Genomic DNA, 16009 nt, shown 5'->3' on the forward strand with positions numbered 1-16009 from the left:
AAAGTATGTTAAATATCCCTTGAACATCGAGATAGTGGATTGATCCCGGTCTCCAGGCTTCCTCCTCGACCACAGAATTCTCCTTTCTTTAGACAATGAAATGAATGGGGAGATGGAGATGGTGATCAGTAAGCTTATAACAACTCGATATTAAATAATCACAAGTTTTTATCAGTTTTTCCCAGTGGACCAAGAAAGAAGAGAGGTGAAATGCTCTTTCATTTCTATCACTGCAATCCCAGGGAGAATTAGGTTAAAATTAAGTCAAGCAGGTTGTTTGCCAAAATTCACATCAATATTAAGAGAATGCCTGATGACTCAAAATGTGACAGATGGTTTTCTGTTGATTCTGGTGTCACGGCTCCATTCAAGTTGAATTACCCTTTATGTGTAATTTTTAGTTATGGCTTATGAATGTTTAACTTGTATTCTCCTTTACATGATAAATGCTTAGGGGAATATTCCTATTTCTGGAATATCATTCTCCATCCTCTATGGGACCATCAAAATCATGTTGACCGACTTCATGAATTATAATACATGCTCCTAGGATTTCAATATTGTTTCATGGGTTTCGATGTATTCTAGGTGTCAAAGAAAACATCTTAGAGGAAAAGGAAGCTTCTTCTAGTGAATTTTTCTCCATGAAGATCATGCTGAAATTGATTCTTCCATTGATTTTTTTTTCCCCTCTCTGTTTCTTTTAGAAGGTTCTGATGCTTGGGTAGCTTGGTAACCTACTTTAGACAATGCATAGTGTAGCAGCAGGTATGTGTGAGCACTGAAGAATACAACTAAATTACACAATGATAACTAGAAGAATGAGTTGGTTTCAAACCTTTAACAATAAGAATTTTTAGTTTCAATTTGCTCTAAGTGATTGTTTCTATTCTAAGCCAAAAAAATTTTTTTTAAAATGATGGACGATATTTTGTCACTTACCAGGCCAGTGAGAAGTGTAACTGTCAGCACTGCCCTCACATGTAGCATTGTTGTGACAGGGTTTTGACCAACTTAGAGGCAACAAGGTTTCACCGTGTGTCCCTGTACATCCACTCCCTGTGCAGTTACAGCTGTATCTGGAGAGTAAACTGAAATGATCACATCAACTCCTGGTCGTATTGAGAGCAAATATCTTTATTCTGTCTCTTCACCTGTCCATCAACCTGAGACCTGTGGAATGTTTTTACTATTTATCTCAAAGAATGCTGGGAAATTATAAGCCTGAAATCATTGATGTGTTTCCACATGAATACCTGTTGATCTTTTTCAATACAGCTTTGGTATTTTAATTTTTCCTGCAGAATTATTTGGAAATCATGATTGTTTACTTTAGTTTCCTCATCCACAAATTGAAAATATGTCATAGGGTTATCGTGGTAATTGAATGTGCATAGAAAGAATAGACATAGGATGTCAAACATCAGAAATACTGAATAAATTACTAAATAATAATAAATAGAGTTGTTAATATTTGTGAAGGCAGTGAAGAATGACTTATACCATCATGTCATTCTTTTATATGGAGAGCCCATTAATAAGGTCCCTTATGAAAACTGAAACAATAAATTATGAAAAAGCAGGAAAAGCCCCATTATATGAATGATGACTTATGTTCTCTTACTTTAAATTCATTTAATAATACTGTTTATGTAAAATTCCTAAAGGATTTATTCTTCACCACTTGATTTCTGTGCTTGTTAAATAAATACAACCTTATAATCACATGTAGAATAACCTCTAGCGTTACTTTTGCACCTACCCTATCAACAACAGGCTTATTTCATGGAATTGAAAAGCTTGCAATTCTCTGTAATGTTAGCAGTTCCAAACTGTTACAACAGTGACTTGGAAAAGCCTCACTCTTTGGACTGATGACCAATGAAGAGTGCATTTTTGAGTAAAATATGAATGTTACAACTTTTTGTCAAAATATAAAGCAATCTGAAAATTTGAAGTTAAGGAAGTGAGATCTCCAAACTCACCTGCAATACTAGTCCTGGCCGATGAGTTCTAAGCCAGTCACCCAAACACAGGTGAAAACGAACCTGTTGCCTCCATCCACGCACAGTCCCCCATGGAGGCACGGCTCGCTGGTATACTCATCAATGTTGACTTCACAATGCTCCCCTACAAACCCAGGGGTGCAGTCACAGAAATACACCCTCAGAGCGTCCTGACACGTTGCACCATTTAGTCAGGGCTGGGACCAGCATTCATCAACTTCCAATTCACAGTTTACACCTTTTCAAAAAGTCAACACAGAAGAAAAGTTTTAGCAAAGTGTTAATATGTGAGCTACTTGGCAATGCTTTATTTGCCAAAGCTCTTGTCAAGTATTATGTTACCAAAAATAATTTTCCTCCTTAATTGTAATGATAGTAACTTTTTGGCATGGGTGTGAGGCGTGGCACAGAGCGGCTGTGACAAACAGCCATTGCATACAACAGCTTGTAGCTTTTAAGTCCGTGGAAACAAGTCATTTTTAGAACAAAGGTATTGGTAACTGTACTTTGGTTGGAAGCCTAAAAGGGACTGGTCAGTGTTGTTCAATTATTTTTAAGCAGTTTAGTTATGCGTCATATAGAGCAGTGGGCAAAAACACACACACACACAAAAAACAGAGCTCGGACTACAAAGCAAATGGCCTGGGTTGGGATCTTGGCCTTTTGTTAACTGTATGACTTTGGGTGAGTTCCTTAACCTTTCCATATCTCTGTTTCCAATAGATGCAATAACCTCATAGAGTTATTACTATAAATACAATCTGTCCTAAAGTGCTTATCACAGTACCTGGCCCATACAAAGTATTTGCTAAAGAACAAAAACAATACTTGTTCTTTCTACAAACATTTCTTGTACAGATATGATGTGCACTTATTTTCCTAAGCACTAAAAGATTTTACATAGGCATTTGTAAGTCCAAATCTTCTGTAGTGTTGTAAAATACTACTTCAGTTTGTGACTTAAATTTAATGTAATAAGTGGTATTATTAGAAGCTTCTTAATTTTAAGATATTGTCACATTTTAAAATTCTATATCTACCCCCCAAAAAATAGTAGATGAAGATTATTTACTGAGCAAAATAAATTTAAGATTTATAAAAGTAGTCACACTGAGATAACAAACTACCCTGCTGAATCTGTCAAAATATTATCTGATACACCTCAATCAAATTTGCATACAGTTTGTAAAAGATACAAAAGAGGGAATATCTACATTTAACCATCTTTATTTCTGTGCCTATAACCCAGAATAATAAATTATGTATTAAAATGATATTGAGGGATTTTCATCAGTTGTTAGTAGTTTGATTTTGCCCCATTTCCTGATAGAAAATGCAGTAGGATAGTGTAACTTCACCTGCCACTTACGACTGTGACTAGATGCTACAAATACCTAAGTTAAAAGGGACATCAGCATATGAAATTTGATTCTTCTTTGAGAAGAAAAAGAAGAATTAAAAATTAAGTTTTATATCAGTAAAAGTGGTATGTTGTAGAATAGTATTTGCTCCCAGGTAAACAGCTTGCCATCTGAGGCCTGGCTATTTCTAACCCTGTCTGTGAAGAATTTTCATCAGTGACATCATGGGAAAGAGCCCTGAAATGGCTGGTGGAAGACCTGCATACTCATTCTAGTTCTCTCTCTGAAATGGCTTTTAAGTATTGTTTTAACATCTTTATTTCTGCCATGTAAAATAATACAATAATAGATTCCTCTTTCACTTTTCCAGGAAGGAATGAAAAACAGAAATGATAAATACTTTAAAAATTTTTTATATAATTATTTTTTAACATATATAGCAACTAAATCTATAACCTGTTAGGACCCAGTACTTGTGAGGTACAAAATTACCTCCCTTAAAATGATATTGGTCAATCATGACTTTAAGAAGAGTGACCTATGCTCACCCAGGAATGTTCGGTCAACATGGATTTCCATAGTGCTCTCTGGGCAGTTCCCATAGTGTTTGTGGGTAGATTCCCATAGTGCTCTGTGGGCGGTTCCCACAGTGCTCTGTGGGTAGATTCCCACAGTGCTCTCTGGGTAGATTCCCACAGTGCTCTCTGGGTAGATTCCCACAGTGCTCTGTGGGTAGATTCCCACAGTGCTCTCTGGGTAGATTCTCACAGTGCTCTCTGCGTAGTTCCCACAGTGCTCTCTGGGTAGATTCCCACAGTGCTTTCTGGGTAGATTCCCACAGTGCTCTCTGGGTAGATTCTCATAGTGCTCTCTGGACACTTCCCATAGTGCTGTCTGAACGGAGCCACTGGCACTTATTAAACACCTACCATATGCAGGGGCAGAGGGAGGTAATTTCATATGCCTTCTTCTGTTTCATCCTAGTACATGTAAGGTACACTGACTTGCCTGTGCACATGAAAATGTTTCTGTAATTTCTGTGTTCTCCTGTCCACCTTGTCAACCCACTTTTCCATGGTGCCTTTACCCTTATGACATTGGATTACGTCCTTTGGTATTTTTGTCATCTATGTTTGCTGGAAAGTGTTAACATAGAAAGCCAAATCAGTGGTTTCAAATAGTAACACTTTTCTAAATTTTATTTTTTAATTTAAATAAAATCCATACTCGGAGGTATATACCCAGATTGCTTCCTAATGCTTAAGACAGATGTTATAGACCATTATTTAAGTACTGAAGCTCCATTTATATGTTCAACTATTTTGGCTTCAAAGTTATCTTGATATATGGTATAAGCCCAGATACAATTTCAAGCAACGATTTACTTTGGGGAGATTTATTTGTATTACTCTTAATATTATTTAACATCATTCTTATGGTAGCTCGTTGCTACTGATACAGACAAAAATGATTTGGTCTGTGTGGGCATGATGCCAAACTATCTGAGTGAAAAGTGATAAGTACAGTCAGTCATCCAGATGTTTTTGTATTTCCAGATGCTTGGCTTCATAGATAAAACATCTGGGTAACTGACTATAACTTTCATATTTTATTTGGATGTTTATTGCTACTTGCTTATAGCCATTAAATATGTACAATTAATTGACTTTCAAAAAGTACCAGAACTGTGTAGTGCATTCTGTGTGGAAACATTCATATTATGTCTAGTATTATTAAGCATGGCGCCGTGTCCTTATAACTATATGTAGCTATAAACAGCAACAGTAAACTGAAAGCTGTTACACTGAATAGCTTCTGCGGCTGATTCTGTAAGAAACAGAAACATCTTAACTGTAAAATCTTGTCACAAAAATTCATCCAGGGACTAAACTAATATTAAAATATATATAAAGTTTCATTCAGACTAACCCATTTCAGAGTGTGCGAGATGCTATGTTTGAAAAGCACGCTACTTTTATTTGCTATTTCCAAGAGATTAAACAAGAAGTGACCTCTTTCTTAATAAAATCAGGACTTATCTTATGTGCCGTGCTCCATCAGCCTGGCTGTCATTGCTCTGTTCACATCAGCACTAGAACCCACCAGCATGTACCCAGCCAATCCATGGATATATACCTTCCCAGCAGGCTGCAATGTCAGGCTTTGGGCAGTAGAGGTCACACTTGAGCTGGGATGAAAGGCATCTCCCCCTGATGAGGAACCATGAATGGCCCTGACCTGGAAACCTGGGTCCCAGAGAACCCACTGCCTCCAGACTGAATCTGAGTTTTAAATAATGTAGGGCTCCATTTGGAGCAACAACGGTGACAGTTGTTTAAGCTCAGTGGATTTGTAGTGGTTTAGGAAGCTTTCTATCGAGTGATTAATTTTCCTAAGCAATTGGATGGGCCATGAAACGTCACCTCTTCTGTTACATTAAAGAAACAGAAAGTGAATTACATCATCTGGGATTCAAATCTAATCACACTTTTCAGAATAATCTCGGGGACAAAGACAAGTGTATCTTCCGACCTTGTGGAGGCACGTAGCCTCATTTCTGCAAGGATCTGAGACACATTCACCCACTTCCTAGTCACAGTGCCTGGCTTGATATCCAGGGACACAGAAGCAGGAGTAGCCATTGTGTCCATCCTGGCACACTGCCCCCTTGTGGCAAGGGCCAGAAGCACACTCGTCGTGGTCCAGCTCACAGAATCTTCCAGCATATCCAGCAGGGCAGATGGACACAGGATGCACAGGGTCCTTGGGACAAGTCCCCCGGTGCTGGCAGGAGCCGCAGGAGCTTCTGGCAGTTTCACAGGTCGTCCCGTGATACCCAGGGGGAAATTGGCACAGAAAGCTCCTTTTATCTGGGGTGTTCACACAAGTGGCATTTCCTTGATAGGGATTGGGGAATCAAGGATCTGTCATGTTCTCACAGTCTTTGTCCAAATTCATGGTTGTGTTTAAACAAGGGCAATTGTTGTCTTTTGCAAAACCATGGCATGTTGAATTGTTTGGGCAAGATTTGGAGAGGCACCTGGAGTCATTTTTATTGCAAAGGGAGTCTACAAGGGAATAAAAAATGTCGATAAAGCTTACAAATAAATGAGGATAAAATTACAAAACTCATCTTTTCCCACTCCTCATGCCATGCCAAACAAACTCGTTAGTGGGACACATACATAGCTGTGTGTGTTCTAACAATGAGTTTTGTCATTAATGATGATTTTTACAAACATCTTCTGCAGAATCTTTATGGCAGTCAACACTTTCCCTCCAGCACTTGTGCACAGAAAGTTTACATGTTATCAGGAGGGTTGATTTGAGAGCAAACCTTTTCTGTTCCCTGTGGGGAAACTTGGCTAATAATCATCCTTTTACTTGAGATGTTTTTCAGATGCTGGCTATCCTCTCACATCTTCAAATGCATGACTGGCTTCTAATTGTTCATGTCACTTCCTGATAAAAGCTTTCTCTGAATGCCTTTCCTGCACTCTTACTGTTTTATTTTCTATGACACATATATCTCAAATGCCCTCATTGATTTGTGTATGTGTCTGTTTGTTTGTTTCCTGTTTTGTTCATTAGAATGTGAGCTCCATGCAGGAAGGGAAGAGACCTTGTCTCTCGGTATATCCTGGATCTGTAACGTCACCTGTCTCATAGCAGTTGTTTGATACGTACTTATTGGAAAGAAGGGGGACAATGTCACAACAAAAACAGGGACCATGTTGGGCAATCACGGGGCCAGGGAAAGTGTGCCAGGAAGAGCGTCATTGAAGGAAAGGTACTTGAGATAGGGTTTTAAATGAATGCAAGTGAAGGAAGGGTGTCATTTGAAGAAAGAACAAAAGCTTGAGAGGTATTGGCATTCTGTGACTAATAAAATCACTGTAGGTAGATTTGTAATCTGGTCACACACACCCCATCGCTTTGTTTACATGTACACTTGGCGTTATTTTCAGTACTAGTTTTGGACAAGGTCAACTAGCAAGCACACCCTTTCACTAGGTCCCCTCTGCGGTGGATGGCGTCACCGGCACCATTTCCACCAGTGGCTGCCTGGGTTCCTGGGCATGTTTGGAGGCGGGATGCTGACAGGCCCTACTGGAAATACAGCCCGTGATCTCGGCCTATTAACTGATGGGTCACCTGACTATACTAAACACACAAAGGCAATTGCTTGTCTGAAAGAAAATTATGTTTTTCAAACATAAAGGAACTACAATGTATGGCCTTATTAAAAACAACGAATTAAATAAAAGCAGACAGAAGTAAGGGTTATGATTATTCCAGTTAAAATGAAAAATATCTGCATATGTTACCATATTGTACCTATACAATATGTGTACACTCAGTGGACAATAAAATAATTTTCATAGTGGTAATACCTTTAGAACAAGACTTAAGTGGACACACACGCGGGGCCTTCTAAGACTATTTGAAATTATAATTGGAATTTAGCTCCCAGGGAAGTGGCCATAGAGAATTTCATTTCCAGGTTTAATGGGAGATTTAGACACAGGGTGAGAAACCAATGGACGTGAAATGGAACTGACATTTTCAGACCAATTTTTATAGTCTGCCAAATTGTTTCCTTGCAGTAAAGTTTGCCATCTACTGGATATTGTAAGAAGTTCTAGAACACTGGGTTTCGGACTTTCTTTTTTTTTCTTTTATTAAGTGCAGCAGAAATCCTTCAAGGAAAATGTCACGTGTAATCCCAGTACATAAAATTGGAATGTGGACCAGCTCAGCTTGAGGAAGGGAGGGGCCCATGCAGCCCAGTCACTTGGCTTCCTGCCCTTTCTGGGGACATCTCCAAGGAGCCCTAGGGGTTGACAGTAGCAATTTGAAAACCTCTGTTCAAGAGAAAATGAAGTATTTTGTATAGTTACTGTAAGCAATTCTTTTGTATTTGCTATTTTGGTATTGTTAGCACTAAAAATATATGTATACATTTTAAATATAAATAAATTATATATATATATATATATATATATATATATATATATATATATAGAGAGAGAGAGAGAGAGAGAGAGAGAGAGAAGCAAAAACTATTTTGACCAGTTTTAAAGATGAGTGCCCAAGTGTTAAATGTTATTTAGTGTGTGTGTGTGTGTGTGTGTGTATGTGTGTTTTCTAATAATTCCAGTTACTCTGAAAACAGCCATATTGATAATATACTCATTTATAAGGGGAGGATATTTATTCAGAGCAATGAAACATGAAAAGGTGATTTCGGGGAAGAGCATTTTCGGGGAACAGAGTTTCTCAATGACTATTATAAATAGTATTTCTTCCTCTGTCCTTGATGGTTTCAATGCACTAATCTATAAAATAGGTAGGTAATTCTCTGATTTAAAAATCATCCATGAAGGAAAAGTCTGAAAATTTTGTCAAATGGTTTTCTATTGTCAATATCAATATTTTGGGCAACGTTTGCATAAGTCAACCATAGGAATTTTGCCAGAAAGAGAAGCATAGTGCAGTGGAAAGGAGCAAAGTCCTTGAGGTACTGCCACTCACAGCCTCAGTTTCCCCAGCTGCAGAAAAGGAGAGAACAGTAGAACGAAATTCTTAGGGTTTTTTTTTGAGAATTCAGCCACTAGATTTAAATGCTTGGCAGACATACGATTAGTGCTGAGTAAATGTTAGCTCTTACTGTTGTAAGATGCTTCAAGTTTGGGGTTCCTAATAGAAAATTTACTGAATTGGCACAAAATACAGCAATAACAGTAATAACCAAAAAAGGTACAGTTCACTCACACATTTTCACGACAGGAATTTTATTTTAGGAAACAAAACACAAACCCATGTCCACCCTGACGGAAGATGCTTGGATGGACTAATTCAACACGCCAAGGGCATTTTCCTCACAAAGTACCCAGACTTGCTCGGAATCAAATGAAGATAAACGGGGATTAGATTCAGAAAAGATCTGTTCTCTGGGGTTTGTTTTTCACAAGAAAATTGTTAACTTCTCACTGTGTAGTTTGAGAGCCATGTAAACTTTTGGGTTGGAGGGAAATACTTTGTGAAGTGAGAGCTGTGACAAAGGCTCACCTGTTCGGAGGACGTGATGTTTCTCTTTCCACACAGCACCTCTGAAGGCAACAAAGGCTCAGGATGTGTGTCCAGGGTATTAATTGTCACAAGCATGGCCCTGGCCTCCAAGAGTTCCTTGTGGGTTAAACTTGCGTATGTGTATGTAGACGTGTATCAATAGCCATTGACCCTTGTATAATTTTATATTTTCTATTTACCTCTCATCCCAACTATTTTTTGTCTTTCCCTGGAAGGTACTGCCTCGTTCTCAACAGATAACTCTGACCAGCTCCACCTCTGGTCCTCGTTTTCACTGAGACTGACGGTAAGCATCGAGTGTAGCCTTTCTTAGAAGAAAAGGAAGGGGGGTGGATGGGACTATCCGTTACTGCTCATGTCTGGGTTAAAACAGTCATTGGTAATAGGCCCCATATTTGGCTAGATCAAACTCTCCCCCGTGGCCTCCCCCAGGTCAGATAAAGCTGGTTGGTCTCATTGCTCTGAGGCATGGACTCAACTGTGTTTTCCTCAGATGGTGGGACGTGGGCAGGTACCTGGGGAACTGCTGGCTGGAGTGGAGAAGAGGGAATGCTAGCTGTGGTGTACAGTGATTTTTTAAATGTGCAAAGGCACAGTCCCTTCTATCTTAATTCTATCTTTCATATTCATTTAACCCAATTTTGCCTAAAGAAAAGTGGGAGAGGAATAGCAGCGTGGTGGATGTACAATGTGATATCCCCAGCCACACCTACTGAAATGGTTGCTGATATTCTTTCCTATAAAAGATCTTTTTCCTACAGATGAGTTAAAAAATAAGCATTTGCCAATGAGTCACTTTGTTAATCTTTTTATTTGCACTTTTGTGTTGCTTTCATTCAAACAACAAACTCTAGTGTCTTTACATAGACTTTTTGTTTATATCCTTGTTGTTTTTAAAATTTAGCATACTATTTTTATATTTCATTAAATTAAAATTTTTATATTTCATTAAATTAAAATCTCAAAAGCCATTGCTGGTTTCTATAAATTGAAACAGCCATTGCCTTAAGAAAGAGGACTAATTCAGCAGTCAAAGAAAAATATACTCTTTATTCAAGCTGTGCCGTCTCCTCGGCTCCATTCAGAAATGCGGCAGATTGGACGGCCCTGGACGTATTGGTCAACCACCTAACAATTTCAATCATAGTTTGGATTTTTGAGCAGCCACTATTTGGGACCTTCCTGGTTTCAAACCAGACCCATAATGAGCTGCTTTTAGAATCAAATAGAAGGTATAAAGGATGTTGTTGGAGATAGAGTAGAAATGTCCAAATCTAAGAGTTTCCATTTATAAGGGGTAAGTGGCTGGTTGACTTGTCTTTAGCCTAACTTTCTGCGGAGAATGGAACTTAATTCCAGGGGGACCAGTGCGGGGAGGAATGTGTGCCAGCATATCTGTATGCAGGACTCAGTCAAAATGGTTTGCATGTGGTGGTGGTGGTGGTCGTGGGGAGGCGGGGTCACTGGAGATTTGTTGAATAATGAATGAGTGAGCAAGGAAACCTGAATTCTCATTTAAGCCCAGCTGTGAAGTTCTTCCTTTCACCTCTTTAGATAAAATCAAGCGAATCAGAGCAAATCATCAGGTCAGTCACTTACTTTGATGTCCGGTGTGACAGGATCCCCAGGGAGCAGTTAAAATGAGAAGGAGATGGGTTCTTTTAGACCATTCTTTTCCTCTGCATTCCGAGGGCCTCTAAAAAACTAGGCACTCACTGTCTTATGAGTAGTTACTTCTACATACATGGTCTTAAATACTAAGGTGAGGCCAGTTTCATATAATAGCAAGAGTACAGTTTTATGGAAAAACAGAGGTTTAGATTTTAGTTCTGCTATTTGACATCTCTGAGATTTTAGAAAAATCAGTGTCACGGAACACTGGAGTTCTCGTGAATAAAGGAGATAATCTGTAGCCATATGCATCGCACATAAGGCCAGGGACTTCCCAGCCTGGGTTCAAATCCGGATTCCGCCACTTACTGAGTTTTATGCAGATACTTCACACCTCTGTGCCTCAGTTTCCATTTCTTTAAATATGATACCTACTCATAGGTTTATTGTGGACATTAAGTTAATGTACATAAAATGCCTGACAGAGCTTGGCATAGAGTGAGCATTACAGGTCGTTATTCTTGCTGTTGTCATATTGTGATTATCATGGAGGTAAAAAAGATAACATGCATAAAGCGCCTTGCAAAAATCTAGAATAAAGTCCTTATTTAGCCAATAATATTTATCTTTCCTTTCAGTGCAGGGTCCGTAACACGTATTTCTTGGTAGCTGTGTATTGACTAGCAAAGTGCCGTGTACACAGTTGGTGCTTGGTACATGTATGTTTAATCAATGAATAAATCCAGGAAAAATGAGGCTATCTATTAGAAAGAGACTTTGCGTTTGGGGAGTCCTGGGAAGCACAAGTTTATGGTCAGCACACGTTGTCTGAGGAGATTGTGGCCCAAGTTCCTTGGTGCCACCAGCCTGTCACCATCCCTGTTCTACTCTAACCTCCTCTGCGGAGGGTCCATGGCCTCACTGAGAAACATTCCCATAAACGTAGTATTTTCAATCCCTTGTATATGATTGGCATTTTGCGTTTTTTTTTTTTTTTTTTTTTTTACTGGACTTTATTGGGGAAACAGTGTGTACTTCCAGGACTTTTTTCCAAGTCAAGTTGTTGTCCTTTCAATCTTAGTTGTGGAGGGTGCCATTCAGCTTCAAGTTGTTGTTCTTTCAGTCTTAGTTGTGGAGGGCGCAGCTCAGCTCCAGATCCAGTTGCTGTTGCTAGTTGCAGGGGGCGCAGCCCACCATCCCTTACAGGAGTTGAGGAACTGAACTGGCCACCTTGTGGTTGAGAGCCCGCGCTCCATCCAACTGAGCCATCCGGGAGCTCAGCAGCAGCTCAGCTCAAGGTGCCGTGTTCAATCTTAGTTGCAGGGGGCGCTCCCACCATCCCTTGTGGGACTTGAGGAGTTGAACCGGCAACCTTCTGGTTGAGAGCCCACTGGCCCATGTGGGAATCGAACCGGCAGCCTTCGGAGTTAGGAGCACAGAGCTCCAACCACCTGAGCCACCGGGCCGGCCCAGGATACTTTTATATACAGTCGTCATCATTATCACAGATGAAATCAGGGCCTGTTCCTCCAAAGATTTCTTTGGCTCTCAAAGCCTCCCCCCCCAAGAATAAGCACCTCTGGGTCCTCAGGTATGCAACCTGCACACCTAAGCACAGGGTCCAGATTGGATCAGGTCTCTGTCATGACGGTTAGGGTGACGACCACATGCGTGCTGACCCTGGCTGCAATGACACCCACTCACCTCATAGAAAATGCCCCTTTGTCATCCTTAAAACATGACTAAATGATGAAAATGGTGAAGGTCATTTTAACTAAATGTCATCATTGCAAATTTTAATGAGGGTCTAATTACAGTCCTTTGACATTAAATTCATTTAAAGCTATTCAGGCGTGGATCTCTGGCCTTATTATAATCTGCCTATACGCAAATGATGACAGGCTTTTAAAAGACCCCTTTTACTTAAGGAATAGACTTACATTTGACTAGCTCCTTTGCCTCTAGCAAATTGAAATCCCCACAGGAAAGCTAAAAAGATTTTAAATGAAAAGTAAGTTTTCTCCCCACTCCATAAAAGCACCAGTGTTTTAAGTGATCAGTGATCAACAGATATAATTTCAAGAAATGTAGCTACACAGCATTTTTGTTCTAAAAAGGGGCCTGATAGTTTTCATATTTTCTAGAATGATTAAAATGTGAAGTATGTTATACACAATTAATGTTAAGTAAGTATATACAATTAAGGTTAAAGAAAAAAAATAAGCAAAATTGATGAAATCATTAAAAACAGCCCTTAAAAACTTTAGCCCATTGCACTGTACACCAAAATAGTATGGACAATATAAGAATGAAAAAAATAGAATATTTTAATTTTTCAATTTTATTATTTATATTATAAAAATGCCTCCAATTTATTGGTTCCTGGGAATATGTACATAACCCTTAGCGTCTCGTTTAACCCTGTAGAAAAATTATGGGGTTGGGGGTATTATTATATTCATTTTAAAAGTAAGGAGTTCAGGTTCAGGAATGTTAAATAACTTCCCCCAATTTTATGCAGCTAATATGTGGTAGATTAGGGTGCCAAGAAGACTTCAAAACATCTATTTGGAAAAAAAAATCCAAATACAAAGGAGACAGAATCATAAAAAAGACCTTGCATGTTTCTTTTTATCTAGATCAGCAATATCCAAACTTTGTTGTTCACACGAACCAGCGAGGGTCTCATGAAATGGCCGAGTCGGTCGGCAGTTCTGGGGAGAGGCCTGAGATTCAGGATTTATGATCAGCTCCCAGGGACAGGGTGCCCATGTACCTGGTCCAACGACTACACTTTAAAGACGAGAATCTGAATCACTGTTGTCGAATGGAAGTATATGAGCCGCTGCATGGAATGTTAAGTCCTCCAGTACAGAGGAAAATCAAAAAGTAAAAACAAATAAGTACAATTCACTTGAATAACATATTTTATTTAACCAAATATTGCTAAAACATTATCATTTCAATGCGTAATTAGCATTAAACATGGATGAGATAGTTACAGCACCTCTCCGTTCCACCTAAGCCACGAGTGACCAGGGGCTGCCCTCTTGGACAGTGCAGATCTTGACAGCTTTCTCATATTTGGGTCCAGAGAATAAAGCCTAGAAAAAAAAATAACGTGTGGTGATAGCTACAAGGAAGGTATTTAGTCCTCCAAGTTTTAAATGCTCTTTATCTGACATGCGTCGCGTGGTTGCCATGAATAAAGACATTTCACACGATTTCTAAGAGTTTACTCATTCTGATGTATATTCAAACTGTGGGCACGTCTACAAGCCTAATGTAAGGCGTACTTCTTTCCATCGATCCTGCCCATGTCTCTGCATTCTTGTTGATCTCCTGGCCCAAACAGCCCCAGAAGCTTATGGTTGTTAAGACACAGCTTCCCACGTATCTAGGTATTTCCTAAATTGGTCTCCGTTTCATGTATGGAGATCTGTCTTTACAATGAGCAAGTGAACTCTTTAAGTTCAGGAGCTGCAATAATAGGCGCTTCTCGAGTATATCTGCAGATTTGCTCTGTGGGTTCGGTTTCCGTCACACTTGGAACAGTAGCTCTTCAGTGGGGCCGTAAATGCGTGCTGATTGGTGCTTTGCTGATTAATCGGCCTCACCCAGGGAAAATTTGTTCGGCTCACTTTCTGGCTCCCTACCCTTGAACAGAGAGAGAAGGACTTGTTTTCGTCAGGTCACTCTAAGTTCTGAGCCAGACTTGGGGAAAGCCCAGGTTACTGTGTTTGCTGGGTAACTTGGAAGCCATCGTGAATATATTTCCTTTTCTCCTTATTCAGCCCAAATCCCATGGCGCTGAGTGCAGCAAGTACAACGCCGTCGTGCATTTGGTCTGGGTACGATTTGGGAGAGTTGACGACTGGCTTCCTGCCCAGTGTTTCCGAGCACGTGGCGTCCCCAGCGGGACGGCGGTGGACACAGGCAAGCTTCAGCTCAACGGCACAGCCCGCGACACTCCTGGGAAAGGGTCTCATCTCTCAGGGACCCATCTGACGAACTCCACCCTACTTCAGCAAGGGCATATGCAGTGAACTCTGCGGCTTCAGGACTGAGCACAGAAGGCCAGGGAAATGAACGAGCACAGCAGTGTTTGGAAATCGCAGGGAGATGCATGGCAGCTGACATCCTTCTGAGAGCTGAAAGGCAACATCTCATCTTGGGGATCCGCAGCTTCACTGACTAGAAATCGGTGAAAGTGTAAGGATAGCCCTACTGTAGAAGATGCATGGGAGTGAACTTCATGTGAGGACAGAAGACATCGTACGCTCGATGAGAGCACCCTTGCTCAGATGTGCCCGTCATCATCTCTTTTAGGATGGCATGGCTACACCTTTGCATTGAAAATATTTCAGGGGGCAGGGGGTAAGTGAAGAGAGAGAGATGAATTTAAGCAAATAATTTATTCATTTCAAAGCAATAAATTTAACAAGTAAATTAATATTTTGTTTCAATATGCAAAATGTTTTTATTTGACATAATTACGTTTTTAAAATAAATGCCATGTATTTATTCATCATTGTATATCCCTCCAGTGTCCAGCATACAGTAGATAATCAATCATTCATTATTGAACAGAACCAAACATGCTGAATTCCCGTCTCCCTAAATTTAATTGATTGTACGACTACATTTAAGGTTTCCACATCTTTTTTTCTTGAAAAATTATATGTAGCGTATCACCACCTACTTGGGTATCGTATTCCTATCATATATTCCCATTGACCTCTGAGTTATAATGGGGCCCGAAATGACCCACGTATGTATTTCATTTTCTTCTATATCATTTTTTCTTTTTTTTACTTTGTTAAGACCTAATAAATTCAGAACCATTTCAATAAAGTTCCATGTACAATACCTGGTAAATTATAAGCCAAATTCGAAGGGCATTTGCCTAATTCGAAGAGCAACAAACAATAAATATTC

General features: G+C 39.6%; 1 protein-coding gene across 1 annotated transcript in view; it reads right to left on the bottom strand.

Annotated features, from left to right (window-relative positions):
* CRB1 (crumbs cell polarity complex component 1) overlaps positions 1-15498 on the bottom strand; it is an 83171-nt gene extending 67673 nt beyond the window's left edge. Inside the window, 5 exon segments of the mRNA XM_033099359.1 lie at positions 943-1079; positions 2049-2246; positions 5862-6435; positions 10370-10403; positions 15469-15498. Coding sequence (XP_032955250.1) covers positions 943-1079; positions 2049-2246; positions 5862-6435; positions 10370-10385 — 925 coding nt within the window. The 5' untranslated portion in view covers positions 10386-10403; positions 15469-15498.
* Positions 15499-16009: the final 511 nt, after the last annotated feature.

The sequence above is a fragment of the Rhinolophus ferrumequinum genome, chromosome 27, assembly GCF_004115265.2.
Source record: "Rhinolophus ferrumequinum isolate MPI-CBG mRhiFer1 chromosome 27, mRhiFer1_v1.p, whole genome shotgun sequence".
Classification (NCBI taxonomy): Eukaryota; Metazoa; Chordata; class Mammalia; order Chiroptera; family Rhinolophidae; genus Rhinolophus; species Rhinolophus ferrumequinum.